The sequence below is a fragment of the Rhincodon typus genome, chromosome 11 (genome assembly GCF_021869965.1).
Source record: "Rhincodon typus isolate 14 chromosome 11, sRhiTyp1.1, whole genome shotgun sequence".
Lineage (NCBI taxonomy): Eukaryota > Metazoa > Chordata > Chondrichthyes > Orectolobiformes > Rhincodontidae > Rhincodon > Rhincodon typus.
This window is the reverse complement of record NC_063342.1, coordinates 30,373,590-30,395,975: the sequence shown is the minus strand read 5'-3', so window position 1 is coordinate 30,395,975 and position 22,386 is coordinate 30,373,590. Positions and strand designations below refer to the sequence as shown.

At 39.6% G+C, this 22,386-nt stretch overlaps 1 protein-coding gene across 1 annotated transcript in view; it reads right to left on the bottom strand.

Moving 5' to 3' along the window:
• LOC125484418 (E3 ubiquitin-protein ligase DZIP3-like) overlaps positions 1-22,097 on the bottom strand; it is an 81,006-nt gene extending 58,909 nt beyond the window's left edge. The window contains exons 1-9 of the mRNA XM_048603077.1: positions 22,068-22,097; positions 19,785-19,841; positions 17,285-17,340; positions 15,213-15,510; positions 11,824-11,946; positions 11,483-11,601; positions 9,871-9,939; positions 7,293-7,389; positions 5,061-5,164 (exon numbers count right to left, since the gene is read on the bottom strand). Of these exons, the coding sequence (XP_048459034.1) occupies positions 5,061-5,164; positions 7,293-7,389; positions 9,871-9,939; positions 11,483-11,601; positions 11,824-11,946; positions 15,213-15,510; positions 17,285-17,340; positions 19,785-19,841; positions 22,068-22,097 (953 nt within the window). The remainder of the gene's footprint in view (positions 1-5,060; positions 5,165-7,292; positions 7,390-9,870; positions 9,940-11,482; positions 11,602-11,823; positions 11,947-15,212; positions 15,511-17,284; positions 17,341-19,784; positions 19,842-22,067) is intronic.
• Between the last annotated feature and the right edge of the window lie 289 nt (positions 22,098-22,386).

Here is a 22,386-nt window from a genome sequence, read left to right as displayed (position 1 = left end):
CCCATTTCTGAAGAAGGGTCCAGACCTGAAACGTCAGCTTTCCTGCTCCTCTGATGCTGCTTGGCCTGCTGTGTTCATCCAGCTCTACACCTTGTTATCTAAGAATAATTAAAAGGCATGTTGTAAATTTGAACCAAAAATTAAGTTTATTGGGTGGGGTATTACCAGTAGGTGTTTTTAAAAGAATTTGATGAGATGTAGGATAATCATTGATAAAAATGAGTCACATAAAATAAATGTTAAAACAATAATGAAAGTTGGTTGAAAGACCGAGAATGTAGACAATTAGTTAATAGACGGTTTCACAGACCTAAGTACTATACTTTGGGTAGTTCCCCAGATGTCAGCGCTAGAACATTTTGTTTTCTACCTCTCTTCAAGTCCTAGAGTCAGAGGGCACAGAAACAGAGCCTTTGGTGCAATCAGTCCATGCCGAACATAATCCCAAACTAAACTAGGCCCACCCCCTGCTTGCTCCTGGCCCAAATCCCTCCCAACCTTTCCTATTCATGTACCTATCTAAATGTCTTTTAAACGTTATAATTGTGCCCACATCCACTACTTCCTCAGGAAGTTCATTCCACACACAAACCACCCTCTGTGTAAAAAAATTTGCCCCCATGCTTTTTTTTAATCTTTCTCCTCTCTCCTTAAAAATGTGACCCATAGTCTTGAAATCCCCCATCCTAGGGAAAAGACAACTGCCATCAACTTTATCTATCTATCTACCTCTCACTATTTTATATACCTCTATCAAGTCACCTCTCAAGTTCCCACGCTCCAGTGAAACGAGTCCCAGCCTATCCAGCCTTTCTTTATAACTCAAACTTTCTATACCCGCAACATCCTGTTAAATCTCTTCTGAACATTCTCTAAGAACACAGTATTCCAGAAGAGATCTCACCAATGTCCTGTGCAACCTCAACGTGACTTCCCAACTTCTATACTCAAAGGAATGAACAATGAAGGCAAGTGTGCCAAACCACCTTTTTAACCATCCTGTCTATATGTGACACAAATCTCAAAGAATTGTGTACCTGCATCCCAGGTCCCTCTGTTCTACAGCACTAGCCAAGGCCCTACCATTAATTGTATAAACCCTACCTTTGTTTGTTGTATCAAAAAGCAATACCTTGTATTTATCTAGATTGAACTCCATCTGCCATTTTACAGCCCATTGACCCATTTGATCAAGATCCCTTTGTAATCTTAGAAAACCTTCCTCACAGACTACCACGCCACCAACTTTGGTGTCATCTGCAACTTACTCACCATGCCTTTTATATTCTCATATTAATCATTTATATAAATAACAAACAAAAGACGACCCAGAACTGATCCCCGCAGAACATCACTGGTGACAGGCCTCCAGTCCAAAAAGCAACCCTCCACCACCACTCTTTGTCTCGTGCTGTCAAGCCAATTATATATCCAGTTGGCAAGCTCACCCTGAATCCCGTGTCACCTAACTTTCCCAATTAGTCTACCATGCGGAACCTTGTTGAACGCTTTACTAACTATACAGTAAGACTAACTTTAAAGATCACAGTAAACAAATTCAAATTCAGGTGGAAAAAATAGGTTGGTTGATCAGGATAGATATCAGATTAAATTCAATGGAAAAAGACGTCAGATTATATTTACTGAAAGAAATATCTAACATAAATGTACCTCTACCTACTTCACATGGACTGCAGTAGTTCAAGAAGGCAACTCATCATCACCTTCTCAAAGACAACTAGGGATGGGCAATAAATGCTGGCCAGCCAGTGATGCCCTCATCCCATGAATGAGTGGAAAGAAAAAGTGCTAAAATTGGAGTCGAAGAAAAGAAAGGTTTTGACTTTTGGTACACAAATGTTTGAAAATGAACAGGATAATTGATAAAGCTGTTAAACAAATATACATGGACCCTAAAATTGATTTAAAAGGACCAAATATATTTAAAAATGAAGAAATAATGAGATGAATATAGTAGAAAAAATTGAGGTGAATAAGAAGAAACAAGATATACATCTGATAAAGTTAGGGCTAAACATACTAAATCTATAAATAGATGAATCAAAATTAAAAGGAGTAAAGAGAAATTAGACACAAGTTTAACAGATATTATAAATTAAAATTTAAAAAAAAGCTAAAAAGAAGACTTAAATGGGACTAGATTAATTTAGGATATCTGGATGAGTTTGTTTCCATGTTGTACAACTCTATGACTAATGCGTCAGTTACAAATGAGAATGAATTCATTGAGGATAAAAACAAAAATGGCAAAGTGAAATAAATGTTTACAGAAGTTTTATAGATGAAAAGTCACTGAGACAGTAAAACAGAATTTAGAAGTGATAGAGATTAACTGTAGAAAAGGGCTTATCTTTCTAAAGTAGATATTACTCAAAGAAGGTAAATCACTGGTCCTTATACAGCAGACACTGAAAAACTTGCTTACCTATCTGTCCTGCTTGCAGACAAAGACTTTAGTCCCATACAAGTATTCCCCAAGGGTCAAGTAAAAGTCTGACCATTCATTATAGACATTAAACTACATGCAGAAGGTAATCATTAAGAAAGATTGGGTATTTTCCCTGGGAAATTTTCTGTTCCGAGAAATGTGGTTTGGGGGTTTTTGTGGTTATTTATGGATAAACACAAAACAACTGCTTCACTTGAAAGCTGTCTGCAAGTGAACTATTTAAGGAGAGCTCAGCAGCACAACAGAATTTTCGAAGAACATAGGGTTTTCTGACTGAACACCAACTTTCAGAATAGGTCAGGGGACCAACTGTAAGCTCAGAATTTAACATCTGTGATTTTCCAAATAAGGCAAAATTTTACCAAAAATCAACTTTGTCAATTTTGGGGTGCTTCATGAAGTTTCTTTCTCTCCATGAGCTCTAACAAATTATTGCAAGCAATTCTCCGCTGCTCACCTCATTATGTACTCACTCACACCTCTTTTGCTGCCACTATCACATTACATTGTGATCACCAGCGGCAGAGACACTTCCACTGCTGAGACTTCCACTGCTGGTGCCATATTTCAAGCTCAGTTGTGGACCAGATAAACTGCTGTCAGGCACAAATAGCCCATTAGTGTAACATGGGAGGAAGACAAGAAAGATAAGCTTCTGAGGGCACATAGGTGGCATAGTTAATACTTCATTGGAAATAGAAGCTCGAACGTGTCAATGTAATGCCACTCTACATCTGTCATGTTGTCAATGTAACATCAGCTACATGAATTCAAGATATATAGACTGTTCGTTCTTGGCACCAGACCATGCTTGAACATTGTCTAAGGGAGTACTATTCATTTCTTAACACCCAGAATATTGTAACATTTTGTCATTGTTCAAGACTACTGTGGTCCATTTCTTAGGTTATACTAATACAAAACCTCTCACCCTGACTGTCCCAAGTGTCTGACTGACCACGTCCAAGCACCTGGACTAATATCAGACAACATGCTTAGCTTATTGTGCCAGTACCTCCGGACTGATGGCAGACTCTTTGACTTGACTAATCCTTTTGGTCTTTCGGACATGGTCATCTTTAAGAAGCACATTCAGTGAGTTTGCCATATAAGCAGCCAGCAAATGCTGAAGGTGTAGCATTGTAGCATGGACCTCTAAAGGAACATGTCCACCCACACTGACTGATCACTGATGGCTGACAGGACACACTGTCTGGCTCATGTTTGCTCTAAGGGGCAGGGCAAGACAGATATATGGTGAGCTTGTAAGTTCTGAATGATAGACAATGCAAAAAAAAGGCAAAACAAGGCAAGGTGGAATGATGCGAGCCTCCACATAGGCACAGTGTGAGCATGAAGCCAGCAAACGAAGAACTCTCCAGTGCCGCCTGCTTTAATCCGTGAAATTGTTACCTGTTACTGAATGCAAAAAGCCTAGCAACAGCATTACAATGCAAGTGTGCTCCAAAGGGGAAGCAATGAAGTGGATAACTGTATTGCAGATGAGTCGGAGATATACCACAATGATGCAGTGAGACTGGTGAGTGTCTGATGCCAACTTCCATGAAGGATGATTGCAGGTGTTTGCTACTTAAGAAGCATGAGGTGCTTGAGACTGCTGGCAAAGACGAAGGCCCAGAGGAGCGAGTGTCGAGCTGGAACCATGAGGTACCTCTCTGACTTTCATATTGGGACCTGTCGCCATCTGATTTCTTCACACCACACGGGAGAATGGCAAACCTTTTCATTATTCTCGTGTGAGACGTGCGCATCACTGGCTGGGCCAGCATTTATTGGCTGTTCCTACTAGCTCTTGAGAAGGTGGTGGTGAGCTGCCTTTCTAAATCGATGCAGTACATGTGTCGTAGGTTGACCCACAATGCCTTTGCGGATGGAATTCCAGGATTTTGACCCAGTGACAGTGAAGGAAGGGTGATATATTTCCAAGTCAGAATCTTGAGTGGCTTGGAGGGGAACAGGTAGTGGTGTTCCCGTGTCTCTGCTACCCCTGTCCTTCTAGTTGGAAGTGGCTGTGGGTTTGGAAGGTGTTGTCTAAGGATCTTTAGTGAACTTCTGCAGTGTATCTTGTAGAAAACTATTACTGAGTGCTAGTGATGGAGGGAATGGATGCTCGTGGATGTGATGCCTATCAAGTGGGCTGCTTTGTCCTGGATGGTGCTAAGCTTCTTGAGTGTTGTTGGAGCTGCATCCATCTAGGCAAGTGCAAAATGCACATAAATGAGGCAAGAATAGGTAACAATACATAACTGCTTGCAAATAGGCTCTTACTGCTCACTAGCAAGATTTCTGTCTCACCAGTCAACCTTGGGTGGAAATCTAGCTTTTCTCCTCAATGTCAAAAATCCAATTTTTCTGATCTCACCATATTTTCCCAATTGATGCACCATTGCTCATGTCATCCAGGTTCAGGAAAATTCAGCATTGAGCATCTTAAGACTGAAAAGATAAGCTCAGAGATCAGCAAATGCCAAATTCAGCCAATTTGCAGTCGCCATAATGTTCATGTACTGAAGAACAGCAATTCTCAGCAGACCCTGACTGGCAAATTTCTATTGAAATAGACTCTCACCCTGTCAGATTTTCTTCTGCTGTCCTAAGCCGAACTGAACAGTCTTGCTCAGCCTGTTGCAACTGGAATAGGCCATTATCCCTACGGCATTCCAAGAACAAAATCTGTAACAAACATTTAAATTGATTCAAGAGGCTTGTACATTTACTATATAACAAAATCCAAATGATTTATGTTCAAGTCAAATATGAGATTTAATGTTTTCACCATTAAATGGAATCTACAGGGGATATGGCAATGCATTGGTTAAAGCTTGTGGTTTCTTTTTCATAATATTACAGCAGATATTCAACACACATGAGGGGAGGTGAAGGCCTAGTGGCATTATTGCTAGACTGTCAATCCAGAAACCCAGATAACATTCTGGAGACCTGGGTTCAAATCCTGCTGCGGCAGATAGTGGAATTTTTAAAAATTAAATAAAACATCTGGAATTAAGAATCTAATGAATGCATTGTCGATTGTTGGAAAAACCCATCATGTTCACTAATGTCCTCTAGGGAAGGAAACTGCCATCCTTACCTGGTCTGGCCTACATGTGACTCCACACCCACGGCAATGTGGAGTTGACTATCAACTGACCTCTGGGCAATTAGGCCAGCAACGCCCTCATCCCGTGAATGAATAAAAAAACAATAGTACATGGAGGCACAACAGGAAGTCCATATCAAAGGAGGAAAGCAATGAGTATAACATTATGCATGTTAAGTTAAAGGCAACCAGCAAGGTAGAGAGACTTGAGAGAATTGAATTACTTCTCATAAATTTTAGTTTTGTTGTTAAGTAGCTGCCACCAGATCCAACAGAACTCTGACCTGCATTGATCAGATGATTCAATAGGAGCACAAAGGTAGCAATAATATTTTGTCGCTTTGGGGATCTCATCTGGAATAAAATTGGAATGAGAGAATTGGCTTCAGTACCCCCCAAGGCTTTTTTTTTAATTTATTCACAGGATGAGGGCATTGCTGGCTAGGCAACATTTATTGCCCATCCCTAACTGCCCTCAGGGCAGTTAAGAGTCAACCACATTGTTGTGGGTCTAGAGCCAGATGTAGGCCAGACCAGATAAGGATAGAAGTAATTCAACTCTCTATTTTTTTTAAATTCATTCACGGGATGAGGGCGCTGCTGGCCTAATTGCCCAGAGGTCAGTTGATAGTCAACCCCACATTGCCTTGGGTGTGGAGTCACATGTAGGCCAGACCAGGTAAGGATGGCAGTTTCCTTCCCTAAAGGGCATTAGTGAACCAGATGGGTTTTTCCAACAATCAGCAATGGATTCATGGTCATTATTAGACTCTTAATTCCAGATATTTATTGAATTCGAATTCCACCATCTGCTGTGGCTGGATTCAAACCCTGGGTCTCTGGATTAACAGTCCAGCGATAATACCACCAGGCCATCGCCTCCCCTACAGAAGTCATTATTCCTGTTGCTATGTAACAACTCTAGCTGGGAGTCAATACTGATGATTATATAATTGAAACTGTTGATAGAGCTTAAGATCATTTCCTGAACGGATGCAATGATAGAAAACCTGCAATTCTGAAATACCTTTGTGCATTTGAAAAGACTCCAAATAACTCTATCAAATCCAGTGCAGGAACTAGCTGAGATTTGTAACTTTTATGGAATGGAATTTTTGAATGTGCAATCTGGCTTGATCGTTTATGTGGCAGTTTGATCACCTAATACTGATGTTACATGCCTCTACATCACAACAGTATCGCAGTCTGACACCATATTGCATTCACCTAAGTGCAGCATCAATCATTCTAACTCAGATTATCCTGAGGTTGAAGGACTTTAGAATCCCCCAGTACTTTTTTGGTGGAAATCACTTCACTTGTATGATTGATTCTTAAATTATTGAACCATTTTAAACAATTTTTTGAGCTCTGACCTCACTTAATGTATTGTAAAACATGCTTACAATGTCATAAAATTATGGTTTAGGAATTTGCAAAGTAGATGCTAATAATCTAGACACCATTTTCTTCCTGATATATATTTTCATTCTTACGTTAAAAAATAAATAAGCCTATATGGTTGCTGCTCAACAAAATCAGATTCAAATATTAAGCAAATAGTTCTAATGGCTGAAAATATCAAACAGCTTGCAGAAATTAAAATATATTCCAATAGCATTAAACCACATTCAAAATTCACAAATTATCCAATAATTAGAGCAATTTCAAAACTATGCTAAGATTATCAATAACACTTACCTCAGCAGCTACTGCTCGCTTTGTTGCCTCTACCAGCTTTGCAATGTTTTTTGCGCTTACATCTTCTAGTTTTGCTTTGTCTTTATTCCACAATGTCCTGCACAGGAGGACGAAGAGAGCTCTTAAATATTACCATTTGAACTGATATCCAGGAGCTGACAATATTTTAGAGAAAAATGTTCACTTGATATTTCAACTCTATACAAGTTAAACCCAAAAAGTTTCTAATAGCCACCTAAAACCAGAGATGAGATTTCACCTTTGATATTATTCCAGGATATTAATTATGACTGCTTTTAAAATATTTATTTTTAGAACATAGAATGATAATGTCACCCGAATTTTTCTTTCCTTTTATTTTCTTTAAATGGACAACCATGCACTCATATGGATAAGTGCGAGGTTGTCCATTTAAAGAAAAGAAAAATACGGGTGACACAGTGGCTCAGTGGTTAGCACTGCTACCTCACAACACCAGGGACCTGAGTTTGATTCCACCCTCGGGCTTCTATCTGTGTGGAATTTGCACATTCTTCCCATGTCTGAGTGGGTTTCCCCTGGGTGCTCCGGTTTCCTCCCACAGTCCAAAGATGTGCAGGCTAGGTAGATTGGCCACGCTAAATTACCCATAGTGTTCAGGGATGAGTAGGCTAGGTGGATTAGCAATGGGAAATACTGGGTTACAGAGATAGGGGAGGGGGAATGGGTCTGGTGGGGTGCTCTTCGGAGGGTTGGTGTGGCCTTGTTGGGCTGAATGGCCTGTTTCCACACTGTGGGGATTCTATAAAAAACAAACTTTTTAAGATGTTTGAATTTGATTTTGAGCATTTTTCCCAAATAGCAGCTCTAGTTGGTGTGAGAATTACCAGTCTGTTTGGTGTCGTGAACAGGAGGAAATATCTACTATGAAGGATAACAATAATTTAAGCAATTCAGAAAATAACAGATGGGATTTTATTCTATGGACCTACATTGTGATGATAGCTTCACAGCTCAGCCCAGTAAGTTCACACATGACTGTAGTAAATTATCATTTAAAGGTGAAAACTGACAGGGAGCATGATCTGACAGCACAGTGTCCTTTGCTGGTTCTGATGAAAAGAATGGCTCTCCTCTGTAGCACCCAGTCCGCCAGGATCTCTAGGTCCCTGCTGGAAAATCAGGATGTCAACTTGTATCCAGTCACCATCGGGGGGGCCAACCTTCAGATGAAGGAACTGGGCAGGGTAGCTCCAAGTGACAGCGCTTGGCCTGGCTTGCAACTGCGTTTTAATTATGGACTGGCGCAGGAAATCCCAGGAGGTCCTGGCAGTGAAGGAAGGACGGTGGCTCAGGTGTCATTGATGGTGATAAGCTAGCTCAGGACTGATGGACTCTATTTAGGCTTTATTTTTCTTTTCTCTCCCCCCCACCACTTATTCTTAAATTATTCAGAATGGCGCCAAATCATGGTGACAAATGAAAGCTTTTTACTGTATTTCATTGTATTCTTACTGTAAAATACACACGACTATAAAAATCATTCATATTCAGTGGTAACCTCCAGTGAGAGGGAAGATATGATGAGTGGGGCATCATAGAAGAGTGCTGTTTAAATGTCGAGGCAAGTGTCAGAAAATAGAGTGAGAAACCTTACTCGGGCTCAGAGACTGAATCTCTTCATGGAACTCAGCAAAATTGGCACTTAGTTGACTTCTGAGAAAATTTCACAGAATCATAGAATCCCTACAGTGTGGAAACAGGCCCTTCGGCCCAACAAATCCACACCAACCCACAGAGCATCCCACCCAGACCCATCCCCCTATAACCCATCTAATCTACACATCCCTGAAAATTTAGCCCCACATGCCTGTTTTTATCTGTGTATTTACTGCTAACGTCAATCACAATTGCTGACCCATATTTCATTCAGATTATATATCTGTCTTACATCAGCAAAAAGTTGAAGAAACGAGCCAGGAAATATGGTATCCCATCATTCGGGTATAAAGAATCTGATTTCTTTGCGGTTAAGATGACAATATCTATACAATTTCCTGCTTAACGTTATGTTGCTGCCCCTTTTTCTGTTCTAACACATTTTCTTTCTTTCTCCTTGGTGACTGCTTTTATACTCATTTTGAAGCTGCTTTTTGAATTTGCTTACTCTGTCACTGCTTTCTTTTTTCTCTTCTCTGCATCGCTTTACACTATATGGTTAATATCAAGTTCTTTCATTGTTTCCGTAGCATTCCGTACTTTTCCAGCAATCAGTTAGGGAACTGATTCTAGGGCAAGTCCAGGTAAATCACATTTCCCTGTTGTATGATCCAATGTCGCTGAGATAGCAGAGAATACTTTTTTGACATGGGCTCAGGCTGAACTGGAAATCCCCATTCGTTTTCCAAATATATATTGTTTTTCAAATATATATTGAAAGTGAAACTGACGTATTTACAGCAATTGATTATAGTGCATTTTCTTGTCTGAGAACCCACAAATGCTGCATTTACTTTAGACTTATCATTCATTTTTACAGGCTATGGAACCATTTTGCTTAAGCACTAATTGACGTTTGCTTCTTTGGCAGAGCTCTTACCGTTCATTTGCAAACTGCGTTGTAATTTTCTTTATTTCTTCATCCTTGCTCTGAAGTTGCTGGTTCACTCTAAAAGACACAAGTAAAAATGTTACCATAACTTAAGAGAAAGGAGAAGATGTAGACAGTAAGGCCCATTGAGACTACTTCACCTTTTTATCCACAATGGTTGAATTTCTACTTCAATTCAACTACCTACATACAAACATGCAAATTAGGAGCAGGAATATTTGGCCCCTCATACCCATTTCACCAGTTGGTATGATCATGGCTGACCCAGTTCTGGTGTAAACTCCACTTCCCGACCCACTCCTGATACCCTTTGACTTTCTTGTTCATCCAAATCTCATCTCCCTCTGCTTAAAAATAGTCAACAGCCCTGTTTCCACTGCTTTCTGGGGATCAGAAATCTAGACATATGATTTTATTTATGACAATTCTATTTGTTCTGAAATTTCAGGACATCTCTCCCATCCCAAGAATCAATCTAGTTAAGCCTGTTGTAGCCCTTCTGAGACAGCTATATTCTTCCTTAGAAAAGAAGACTGAGCTTGGAGAAATATGTGCAGATGTGGTCTCCCAGAAGCATATGTAATTGCAGCAAGACTCTATTTCTTTTGTGAACCAGCACATGTGCAATAAAGATGAACATACTACTTTGAGCTGTACCTGCATGCTAGTTTCCTTCGATTTGCCTCTGAAAGACCCTACACCTCCCAAAACTCCCTGAATATAACATTTCCTTTGAAGGCAGGTATTTCAGTTTCGTTGCATTTCCTTTACCATTTGCAAGACAGAAACAAGAATCAGATACTGCAACAGGGACTAACACAGGTTTTTGCATTGTATTCACACCAAATCTGTTAGCATACGCTGTCATTACTCTATAAACCTGACAGTAACTTAAGTCTGCACACAGGCAATGCAGAGCTTCAGAAACTGCTGTAAGTAATTCCTCACTCCTCCACTGAATGGAACGTTGACATTCTTGTGGATAGAAATCAATTCAACATCGCTGACATGACAAAAAGTTCCATTTTTTACTCCATTAATATCACTGTAAAATCCCTTGAAAATGCTAAGGTTCATTAAATGGGGTTTAAAAGAGGGTTTGTAAGTGTCTTTCAAAATCAAAATTATTTAAGAATCCTTTTGGACCTGAAAAAAAGTATTATATTTGTGGAATGCAAATTTCTCCATTTCATTATTTTTTAATGAAGTTTTGAAAAAAAATTATGACATTTCAAATTTAACTTCATTCTACGCATATGTTCTAATCATTATTTCAGTTCCTACAAAATTATATACAGTGAATGATAACATCTGCTCATTTCCTGTCTGCAAAAAAATTTTCAAAGTGATTGCCTGCTTACATGCTTGATATTATTGCAGTCACTAGTTTCCAAAGATGCCCTTTAGTGGGCACCAGAATAAAATTAATATTGGGAAACATGAAATCCACATTACAGAGCTCATTAGAACTCATCTGGACAGCTTTCTTGGAGGTCAGTGGAAGCAGCATAAGTTCATCACTGACCACATAATTCAAGCTAATGTATTGTATATCTTGATTTTGAGATCTACACTGTGCATATTCTATATTCAGACACACCTAGATATTTCTAGCTGATAATGTTCTTGGAGTCTTGAATACTGGTTCTCTGCACGGATCCTTTGTTGCTGCTCTTCCTTGAGCTTGGTTATTAATTGCTCTAAATTCCTTACGAGAGACTGTAAAAAATTGAGACAATTAAAACAGATGCTGAAATAAAATATTTTGTTTAAGTCACAAATTCCTCCCTATCAACTGCAGGCAGTTACACCTGCAAAATTATCTGTTCATGGTAATTTTCCAACACAGATGCATGTAGTCTGTTTTAAGAAATTATAGTCACACGTTGGCAGGATTGGATGAATTACAGATTAATAACCTTTTGTTTAAAAAAAACTTACTTGGTTTTCATTTTGTAACGCAAGTAACTTTTGTCTCATTTCCGATTTCTCTTTCACATTTTGCCATAGCTGCTCCTGTACATTAATGGTTCTATCACCTACTGATGAGGAGGAATACAAATCCTATAAGAGAAAATCAAATAGCTTAACTTCTCTCAAGACTAAGCCAGCATTGGAACATTTGAACCTGTCGCTATACCTACACCTTTCCTACTGACAAAAAAATTTTCTGTGGAGTCTCCCAGCAAAGTTTTGGGATCAATTATTAAGGAAGTCTTAACAATGCACTGAGAAATCATAGTATCATCAGACAAAATCAATTTGGTTTCACAATAAGGAAATCGTATTTGACAAATTTATTGAGAATGGAACGGCTAGGTCAAATAAAGTATATTCAAATAAAGTGATGTAAGGTGTATGATTTATATATATTTTAATGCCAGTTATTTTGGATTTTTGAATTTTGAATTAGTGGCATATAGGTTTCTGTGCGTCTAAAGGGGTTTCGTGATTAATTTGTAAGTAAGCCATGGTGATTTCTTTTAAAGCATAGCATTAGTGAGAGATTTTGTGGAGAATAAAGAGGTTTTGCTTACATTGGGAGAATTAACAGGAGAATAAAGTAAGCAGTGTAGTTTATTAGACTTTTCAATAGAAGATTCTGGAATTTTTGCAGGCTTAGTGGAAACGCTCATAGCTAGGCCAAAAAAAAATTTTGGGGTTTCAATATGGCAAGTTTGCAGAAATTTTGGCTGAAGCTAGATATGTAAAACAGTTGCTCCTGAGAAAGTGAAGTAGTTTAGGACTTAAGGAAGGAGATTACCTCAGTGAAAGGAGTTTATTTTAGAAGTTTCAGTCCAGACATTTTTGGTTGAAACTCTGAAAGGGTTATTTGAAGCTGAGAAAGTACAGGCTCAATTGTATTAAGGATCTTTAAATAGGCTATTAGATTCAAGACAGATAAGTGAAGTCACAGTTAAATTAATCCCCATAGATTTGAAAGCGTAACGAATCAGTCTGGTGTGAGTACAGTATAGAAGTATTTTTGGAATTAATAGGTTTCTATTTTACTATGTTTTTAAAATCTTAAAATTTCTATTTTATGTAATTAGTTTGCTTTATTCTATTTTATCTTAATTTCTTTTGAGTCATAAACTTCTGGTTTATTGCTAAACTTGAATCTGCAGTATTGCATGCTTATGGTTCAGTGAAAGGCCACCTGTTAAAAGCAAAAAAAATCTATCAAGCCAAATTTCAGTCTGGGATCTGTTAGTACAGTAATGAACATCAGCCATGATCATAACAGTATACTTGGATTACCAAAAGGATTCAAGAAGGTGTTGCTAAGATGTGGAAAGATATATGCTTCTGCAGTTATGGCTAATATATATTAGCATGGAAAAAAAATTTGCTAAAAGGCTGGAAGCAAATTGTAATGATCACTGGAACATTTTCAAGTTGGCAGATGGTGTCCAATGGATTGCTGCAAGGATTGGTGCTGGAACCTCAGCTATTTATAGTATATATCAACGACTTGGACAAAGAGAAAGAGAATAATGCATCTAGATTTGCTGACCATACAAAGCTCAGTAGAAATATAGACTATGAGGATTACACAGACAGTCTCCAAAGAAGTGTAAACAGCTTTAGTGAGTAAGAAATAGGTGGCAAGGGAATAAATCTGTGCAAGTGTGAGACTACTCATTTGCTCATAAGGTTAGAAAAGCAGAATTTTTTTAAAGCATGTGGAACTTGCAAATGTTGATGTTCAGAAACACTTGGATTTGCTCATGTGAGGGACACAAAGTTAGCATGAATGTACAACAAGCATTACGGAAAGAAATCACACCTGGGCCTCAATTGCAAGAGGAAGCTGTACAGAAGGAAGTATTGCTACAATGTACAAAGGGTTTGGTGAGACTACATCTGAAACTGAGTGCAGTTTCAGTCTTAGTATGTAGAGACATGCTTACACGGAAGGCAGTACAGTAAGGTTTACTAGATTAGTTCCTGGGATGACAGGATTCTTCTATGAAGGGTGATTTCAATGAAACATGTGAGATTTATGAAGGAACTTGACAGGACAGACACCGAGAGGACAATTCCTCTGGCAGGGGAATTTAAAATACAGTGACAGTGTCAGGATGTACGGCTTATCATCTAGGACTGAGATGAGGAGAAATTTCTTCACACAGAGGATTATGCATCTTTGGAATTCTCTACTTGAGACGGTCATTGAAATAACTGCACTGAGGCTGGTATCCCATCATCAAGTCACTCTTTATTCACGTGTGCATAGTACACTGGCTGTGGCCATCCAGCTCAGAGTCAGTCCCTGAACTGAGGAGATTCTGAATCCCCTGGTGATATTGGTCAGCCAGGGTTTCCTGATTAGCCCAGGTTAACAGCCCCAGTCAAGGTTCAGTCAAAAAGATCTACCTGGTTCTTCCCCCCACCACTCCAAGTCTGGGATGTAGGCCTGGTCTTTCCCTGCAACATTTTCGCCCCAGGTCTGGTTCCTCTGACATGGATGGCGTGTACTGGACCGTAACCCGTCTCTTGTGCCCAAAGCATCTCGGGAGTTTCGTCCTCTTCTTCTGGAACAAATGGTGTCGGACTCTGAGGTTTCCTCAACACCAGGTGGAGGGGGAGAACCTACAGTTTCTGATGGGACTTCTGGCTGTTCTGAGGGGCCAAGTGTGTTTTGCTCCTGCTCCATTTGCAAGGGAGCAGATTTCAGGTGATCCACGTTTGTTTAGGACTGCCTCATCGAAACGAAGTTTGTAGTCACAGGACCTGACCTGTTAAACCTCGCCTCGGACCCAAACAGGGCCATTTCCATGGTTCCGGCACCAAATTTCTTCCCCTGAAATGAATTGTCTCTCACTTAGAGGAAGCATGTAGCCGGCATTGGCATTCCTGCAGCTGTTTCAGGTGTGAATGCTTTATTTTAACTATATGCAAGGCTGGGAGAAACAGATTTTGGCTTCTCTGAGAATCAAAGGATCTGGAGAGCAGGTGAGAAGTGGAGTTGAAGCCAAAAATCAGCCATGATCATACTGAGTGGGAGAGGAACGTTGATAAGCTGTGCAGTCCATTCCTGTTCCTACTTCTTATGTTCTTCTATTAGTGATAGGTATAAAGATTGGAAGGTGAATGCAGACTAAATCAAAGCCAAACTAAGTTAAAACTGTCCCAAACACTATTTGCTTAATTATAATAACAAAGTCAACATGCATTCTTCTATGCCAGAAAACATTCACCTTGATCCAAAGCAATTTTGATGTTTGAGTGTCAAACTCCTATTTAAGTTCACCGTTACCAAATATCAGACCTATGTAATAAATTTTTAAAAATATATTCGCAAAAGATCACAGATTCAAACTTACTGATGAGGTACATACTGAGGAACCGGTGGACTCCTCATCAATGACAGGATTTTCAATGTCATCCAGCTCTCCGTCACTTTGGTAAGTTTGGTCAGGTAAGTCATCAAGTTTGTTGATGTCATGACTTGTTAGAAAGGGACCAGCATTACTGTTGTTAGGCATAGTACCAAATGCAAGTTGTGATGAGGTAGCTACGCTGGCACTAAATGTAGACACATCACAGCTGGAATTTGCCACTTGCTTCTTGCTTCTGCTATCATCCACCTGGTTCTCTTGCACCGGAATTGATAGGGTCTCACTGTTACAAATAAAACTCAGTTAAGTTTTCCTAACAAGTTTACTGTTAATTAAAAATGAGGATAAATTACAGCTAAAGACTTGCACTTTTCTTGGACAATTAAATTCTCACTTTTATTCACAAAGGTTCTCTTTATCTCCCATTACTTCCCACAACTTTGTTGATTTCTTTGCACAAAATCAATATGCGCTTATCCCAAGGGTACTGAACCACAGAGTGAAAAATAGACTATTGGGCTTTCATTCCAGGTATAACAAAGAATAAAGAACACTACAGTACACAAACAGGCTCTTTGACCCACGAAGACTGCGCCGATTACACTTTTCTGAACTAGAAACCTTTTGCGTTTACAAAGACCGTATCTCTCTATTCCCTGCCTACTCCTACATCTATCAAGCTTAAGATATGATAGTGGTTTAAAGTTAAAGATTTCCAGAAATAAAGGAACTTGAGAGCTTCATGCAGTACCTAACATTTTAAAACCAGATCTTAACACTATATTCAAACTTTAAATGCTGGAATCATTCAAATAAGTTCATACCTGTGAACTCTCTTCAATAATCAACACTCATTTGAAAATAGGGATCGCAATACTGGTCTGTTTCCCAGGGTTTGATCTGTGTCTTCCAAATGGTAAGGCACCAGCAGACATAAACATATTTCTGACTGGAAGAAAGCAAGCAACTGCGGATTCTGGAATTCTGAAATAAAGACAGAAATTGCTGGAGAAACTCAGCAGGCTTGGCAGCCTCTGAGGAGAGCAAGCAGATTTAATGTTTCAGCTCCAGTGATTCTTAGGGGCTTGAAATGTAAACTCTTCTTTCTCTCCAAAGAAGCTTCCAGGCCTGCTGAGTTCCTCCAGAAATTTCTCTTTTTATTTCAGACTGGAAATGTGCTGAAAGTGATAGAGAAGGGAAACAAGATGTATCCTTTATCCACAGTTGAAGCAGGAGTTTGGTCCTTTTCAAATACAAATTAAGGACCTAATTTAATCTGAGACCCTGTTGCAACAGTGACTTGCCCTAAAGATTCCTTACAGACAGATACAGCCAAAAGAGTAAGTTACTTACCTTTAACGTGGAGCTGGCAGACAGACCATGTGATCTGTCAACATGATTCCAAGCTCCAATCCTGATTATGTTGGTCATTGCCAGCCAATACTATTTGCTTCCCTGAGCCCATCCCTGAACTATAGATCTCTACTTCCACTACTCCCCATCCTGCCTGCTCCTTTCCTATGTGAATGGGGTCAGAAGCCCAATACCTGATAGTCCTTAGATCATCATATTCAAGTGCAGGGCAGGTATTCTGCATGGGGTGCTGCTGAAAAATTATCATCCAACTTCTCAGGAATAATAAGGTATAGGCAACCAATGCTAACCTTACCAGCTATGCTCAAATTCCTCAAATGAATTTAAAGAATATGTAGTCCAAATTTTACAATATTTTAACTGCATGTCAATAATACAATAGAATCATTAGACTGCATTTTACAGAGGGTGACTATTTGTCCCCTGGAAGGAAAGTTAGCCAGAAGCTCACTAGTTCCACATCTTGTGATGCATCAGCATAAACTGTCTCATACAGACACAACATTGATATGAACAGGATATAGAAGCAAAGTAATTATGTCAAAATCTGGCCAAAATATAATTGAGTTTAATCTAAATGCAGATAAATACGCTTATACATGAAGGGAAGAAACTGAAAATAAATTAAGTTGCCAATTAAGTCCCCATTTGAAAATATTAAGTCTATTAAAAAGGAACCTTACTGTTGATGAGATGTTATATCCTGAGTTATATTGTGACTATCTTCATTTGTTTGAGCCTGAAAAGAAAGAACTTAGTTTCAGAAAATTTCATTCACACATCTTTGCTTTACTTTCCATCAAAGTGATGATTCCACATTTTGAACGAAGTCTTGTGTTGACATCAGGTAAAAACAGCAGACCCACATACTTCTTTGTCTGTATGTTGTAGCAAATAGATTAGAGCAGACTAGATTTAAGTGATGATGCGTTCATATGTTTCATTACAGAGCTTTTGTCTCCACAATTGCCATTAAGATGGCCTGTTATTCAATCATTATCAACTCTCCAGAATTGCTGTACATAGTCCTTGTTTATCTTTTCCCAACTGCTTGATGCTTCCGACCGCAAACCACATTGTCAAGTTAAGACTCTACAGAAACACTTGTGACCAAACTGTTTTGCCCAGCACTGAAGCTACACAGGCTCACCTGGCTTTCCCCAAGCTGCATCACAGACTGCTACCAACACCATGTGGAATTCACTACTGATATGGGTGCACACAAGTGTACTGTTCTACACTCAAACATGCTGAAATAATACTATGCGTCATAAAGCAGAGGGCGATCCCCCTCTGATAACTAAAACCGAGACACCCAGAGTGGCTCACCTCGCCTCACCCTATAATCTGTTAAAAGAAGTGTGAAAAGTGGTTTAACCTGCCTCTCACCCTCAATCTGTTATAAAGGAGTGGTTAAATGAAATGAACTCCTGATGGTCACTCTGTAATCAACAAGTAACAATTAATTTATCTAACGCTAACAGTGAGCAAATTACCTGAACTATTAACAAACCAAACAATTCCCCCTGAACAACCAACTATTGCTGAATAAAACAAGATTCTAATGGTATGCTGTTCCAATAAATACAAGTTCCACTATAAAAGCGAAAATAAAAGAAATTAGAACCTAGTCCCTCAAAACTACAGTCAGGTTATATCTTCCAGAATGTTCTGTGTCTTCTCCAACAAATTCTTCTGTCAAGAACGCCTTGCCCTTTGAATTTTTGCATCAAGAATATTAGCTAAGAGTGCCGCCATACCTTTATTTTAGATGGAGCTTATTCTAAGGCTTAGAGAATTCTGTGACAGCCAGAGATTCTTTCTTTTACAGCATGATGTTCTCATGGCAGATGACAGTTGGCTCTCACCCAATTTTCCAAATGACCTCATCTTTTATACCCTTGATGACGTATCAATTTTTTACTATAGGATTGGTCCTATCTTGCCGAAACCATCAGATATAAATTTAATTGGTTTTTGGTAGCTAAGGGCCTGGATTAAATTAATTGGCTAAATTTTAAAACCTGTTGTCTTGGTAAAATTATTGCTTTGCCAGCTAACAGTATAGCCTTTTGACACAAATGTTTCAATTCAAGTGCTCTGTGTACCTGCAAACCCACAGACATCTTTTTTTAATCTCCCAAGCCGAGAAAAACACATCATCTTTAAAGGGACCACACACTCTTCCCCGATCATTTTACAGACACCAGATTCTAACGTCCTGCCATCCAATCCACAAATACTCTGCCCAACTTCACAACATATGCTAGTGTCACTTAATTTAAATCATTGAGATGACACCAGGATTGCAAATGTAAAGAAACAAAGTGGGACCTCATTGATGTCATTTCATGGATAAGGTTCCCTGATTGCATGTTAGTCAAATTTTATGAAACTGTCTCTGTTGAAACGTGTCTGGGTGGCATGGTGGCTCAGTGGTTAGCACTGTTGCCTTACAGTGTCAGGGACTCAGGTTCAATTCTAACCTTGGGAAAATGCCTGCGTGGAGTTTGCACATTCTCCCCATTAATGTGTGGGTTTCCAGTAGTTGCTCTGGTTTCCTCCCACAGTCCAAAGATGTGCAGGTTAGGGGGATTGACCAGGCTAAATTGCCTGTAGTGTCCAGGAATGTGTAGGTTAGATGGATTAGCCATGGGAAATTCAGGGTTACAGGACTGGGCAGGGGTGGGCGGGGGAGGTGAGTTGGTGTAGACTTGTTGGGCTGAATGGTCTGTTTCCACACTGTATGGATTCAATGATTAACATATGATTTATTTTTGGAATCATTTTGGTACATTTATCAGCATGTGTTGCTGCATTCTCCCAGGAATTGTACAGGAAATAGGTGACCTGCTCATGAAAGGGCTTCAACAGGTACAGGGCAGTGTCACCCTTCTGAGGAAGGGTCACCAGACCCGAAACACTAACTCTGTTTTTTCCTTCACAGATGCTGCCAGACCTGCTGAGTTTTTCCAGCAACTTTGTTTTTGTTACTCATGTGAAAAAGTTATTTAAGAAGGCACATTATTTGTTTTTGAATGCTGCATCCTGACCTGTATTTTGAATGTCAATGAAATATATAAATACATAAATACATCATTTAAATGTCTACTCTGAATTGCCATTTTGATTTTTAGTTCAGAAAACACTTCTTTAACTCAGCCAATCGATAAGGCAGCTTACCTTTTTACCTTTAGACTTTTTCTTTTTCTTCTTAGACTTAGTTTTGGCTTTAGATACCTACAATGAGACCGAAAGAAAATGACCAACTAGTGACATATAGTCTTTACCTAAAATGTTTCACCAACTTTCAGTTCAAAATTGGGGACCAATGGGACAACATTTTATATAGATGGGTAATGCAAATTTGCGCATGGTGATCTTGGTAACAATTTCTTTTACATATAAGACCTTAACATATCGGAACAGAATTAGGCCACTTTGTCCATACAGTCTGTTTCTGCCATTCGCTCATGCCTGATATATTCCTTAACCTCATTCTCCAGCCCTCTTCCATAACCTTTGATCCCCCTACTAATGGAGAACCTATTTTCTCTGTCTTAACTACTCTGAATGACTTGGCCTCCACAGTCTTCTGTGGCAATGAGTTCCAAAAATACATCACCCTCTGGTTGAAGAAATCCCTCCTCATCTCAGTTCTAAAAGGTCAACCCTTCACTCCGAGGCTGTGCCCTCATGTCCTAGTCCCTCCTTGTGGAAACATTTTCTCCGTGCCACTCTATCCAGGCCTCTCAGTATTATGTAAATTTCAATGAAATCCACCCGCGTCCTTCTAAACTCCAAGTACCCAGAGTCCTCAACAATCCTTATATGATATGCCCTTCATTCCCAGGATAATCCTTGTCTTCCTCCTCCAAGGCCAGCACATCCTTTCTTAGATACGGGGCCCAAAACAGCTCACAATAGTCCAAAGGCAGTCTGACCAGAGCCTTATACAGCCTCAGCTGTACATCTCTGCTGTTGTATGCTAGCCCTCTTGAAATGAATGCTAACATTGCATTGCCTTCTTAACTGCCGATTGAACCTGCATGTTAACCTGCATGTACCTGCCAATTTCAAGTTGTGCTACAAGCTCAATTACCTTGTTTTGTATACTGTGCACACTTAACTGGAATCCTGTCTATCTTATTTCCAAAAATTTACATCTCATTAATAGTCCAGCTCATTTATATACTACTTTGAATTCACCTCTTCATCCCAAAAAAATAGATGATGCAAATTCAGAGCATGTACCTGGAGGCTGCAGCTTTCTACTTGTTGTCCCTACAATCACCCAACTCTATCTTCACCACAGTGTCACTGCATGTTCCATACAACCATGTGGGAAGACTATCCTGCAGTCAGCATCACAGTGAAGCAGTCTGGGAAGGGTGTCGTGCAATCAGCATCATGGTGAAGCAGTCAGAGAACAGTGTCTTGCAGTGAACATCAGTAAAGCAGTTGGGGCAAGTGTCCTTCAGTCAGTACCATGGTGAAGCAGTCTGGGGAGAGGGTCCTGCAGTGAACATCATGGTGAAACAGTCTGGGAAGCATGTCCTGCCGTCAGCATCACAATGAAACAGCCTGGGAAGGGTGTCCTGCAGTCAGCATTGTGATGAAACAGCCTGGGAAGAGTGTCCTGTAGTCAGTTCTTGTTAGAAAACAAAGAGTGGCATCACTGTAAAACTTTAAGTTCACTGGTTGAAGTGTTGAATTTTGGAAGATTACCTGAAGAGTTGGGGAGATTATTTACTTGAGGAGTTGGAGAAACAATGGGATGGGTGGAGAAGCAGCGTGGAGCAAGATTATATAAATCATGGAAAGACTCGAGACCTACGTCATGCACCTTGTCAGCTGGGGAAGTATTGGGATCTGCGACGGAGCAGTGTGAAGCAGAATTATACACATTACTGAATTTGGGAGTCGAGGAGGTAGTGGGATTTGCGAGGGAGCTTCTCAGGGGATAGCAGTAAAAGAATTACAGTTCAGTTAACCTAATATTGGTAGTGGGGGAAATGCTAGAGTCTATTATAAATTATAACAGAACATTTGGAAAGCATCAATGGGATTGGTCAAAGCCACATGGGTTGTGAAAGCCAAATATACAAATATACTGAGATAACAAGGTGTAGAGCTGGATGAACACAGCAGGCCAAGCAGCATCAGAGGAGCAGGAAAGCTGACGTTTCCGGTCTAGACCCTTTAACAAATATACTGTAGTTTTTTGAGGGTATATCTAATAGACTAGATAAATGAAAACGAGTGGGTATGGTATAATAAATTTTCATAAGGCTTTTAATAAGGTTCCTTTATGCTAACTTATACAGTCATACAGTACAAAAGCAGGCCCTTTGGTCCAACTTGTCCATGCTGACCAATTTTCCCAAACTAAAGCGTTTGGCCCATATCCATCTAAACCTTTGTCAGTCATTATAACTATCCAAATGTCTTTTAAATGTTAAATACCTGCAGCTGCTGCTTCCTCTGGCACTTCATTCCAAATATGAACCACCCTCAGAGTGAAAAGGTTGCTCCTCAGGTCCCTTTTAAATCTTTCTCCTCTCACTTGTGTGTCTCACTTTTTAGTGCACAATATCTTCATTGCTCAGTCAGAGGCTGCGAACCTCTCTGCCTGACATTGGTTTTTAACACATAAGGCAGGGGAAGCAGCTAGTTTCAGTAGGGAGCAATGAACGGTCAAGGGGATGGACATGTTGATGTACAGCAGCACGTGCCAGCAGCTTAAGTGGAAAGCACTGTCAGTGCTTCAAGCTGTAGACCATGT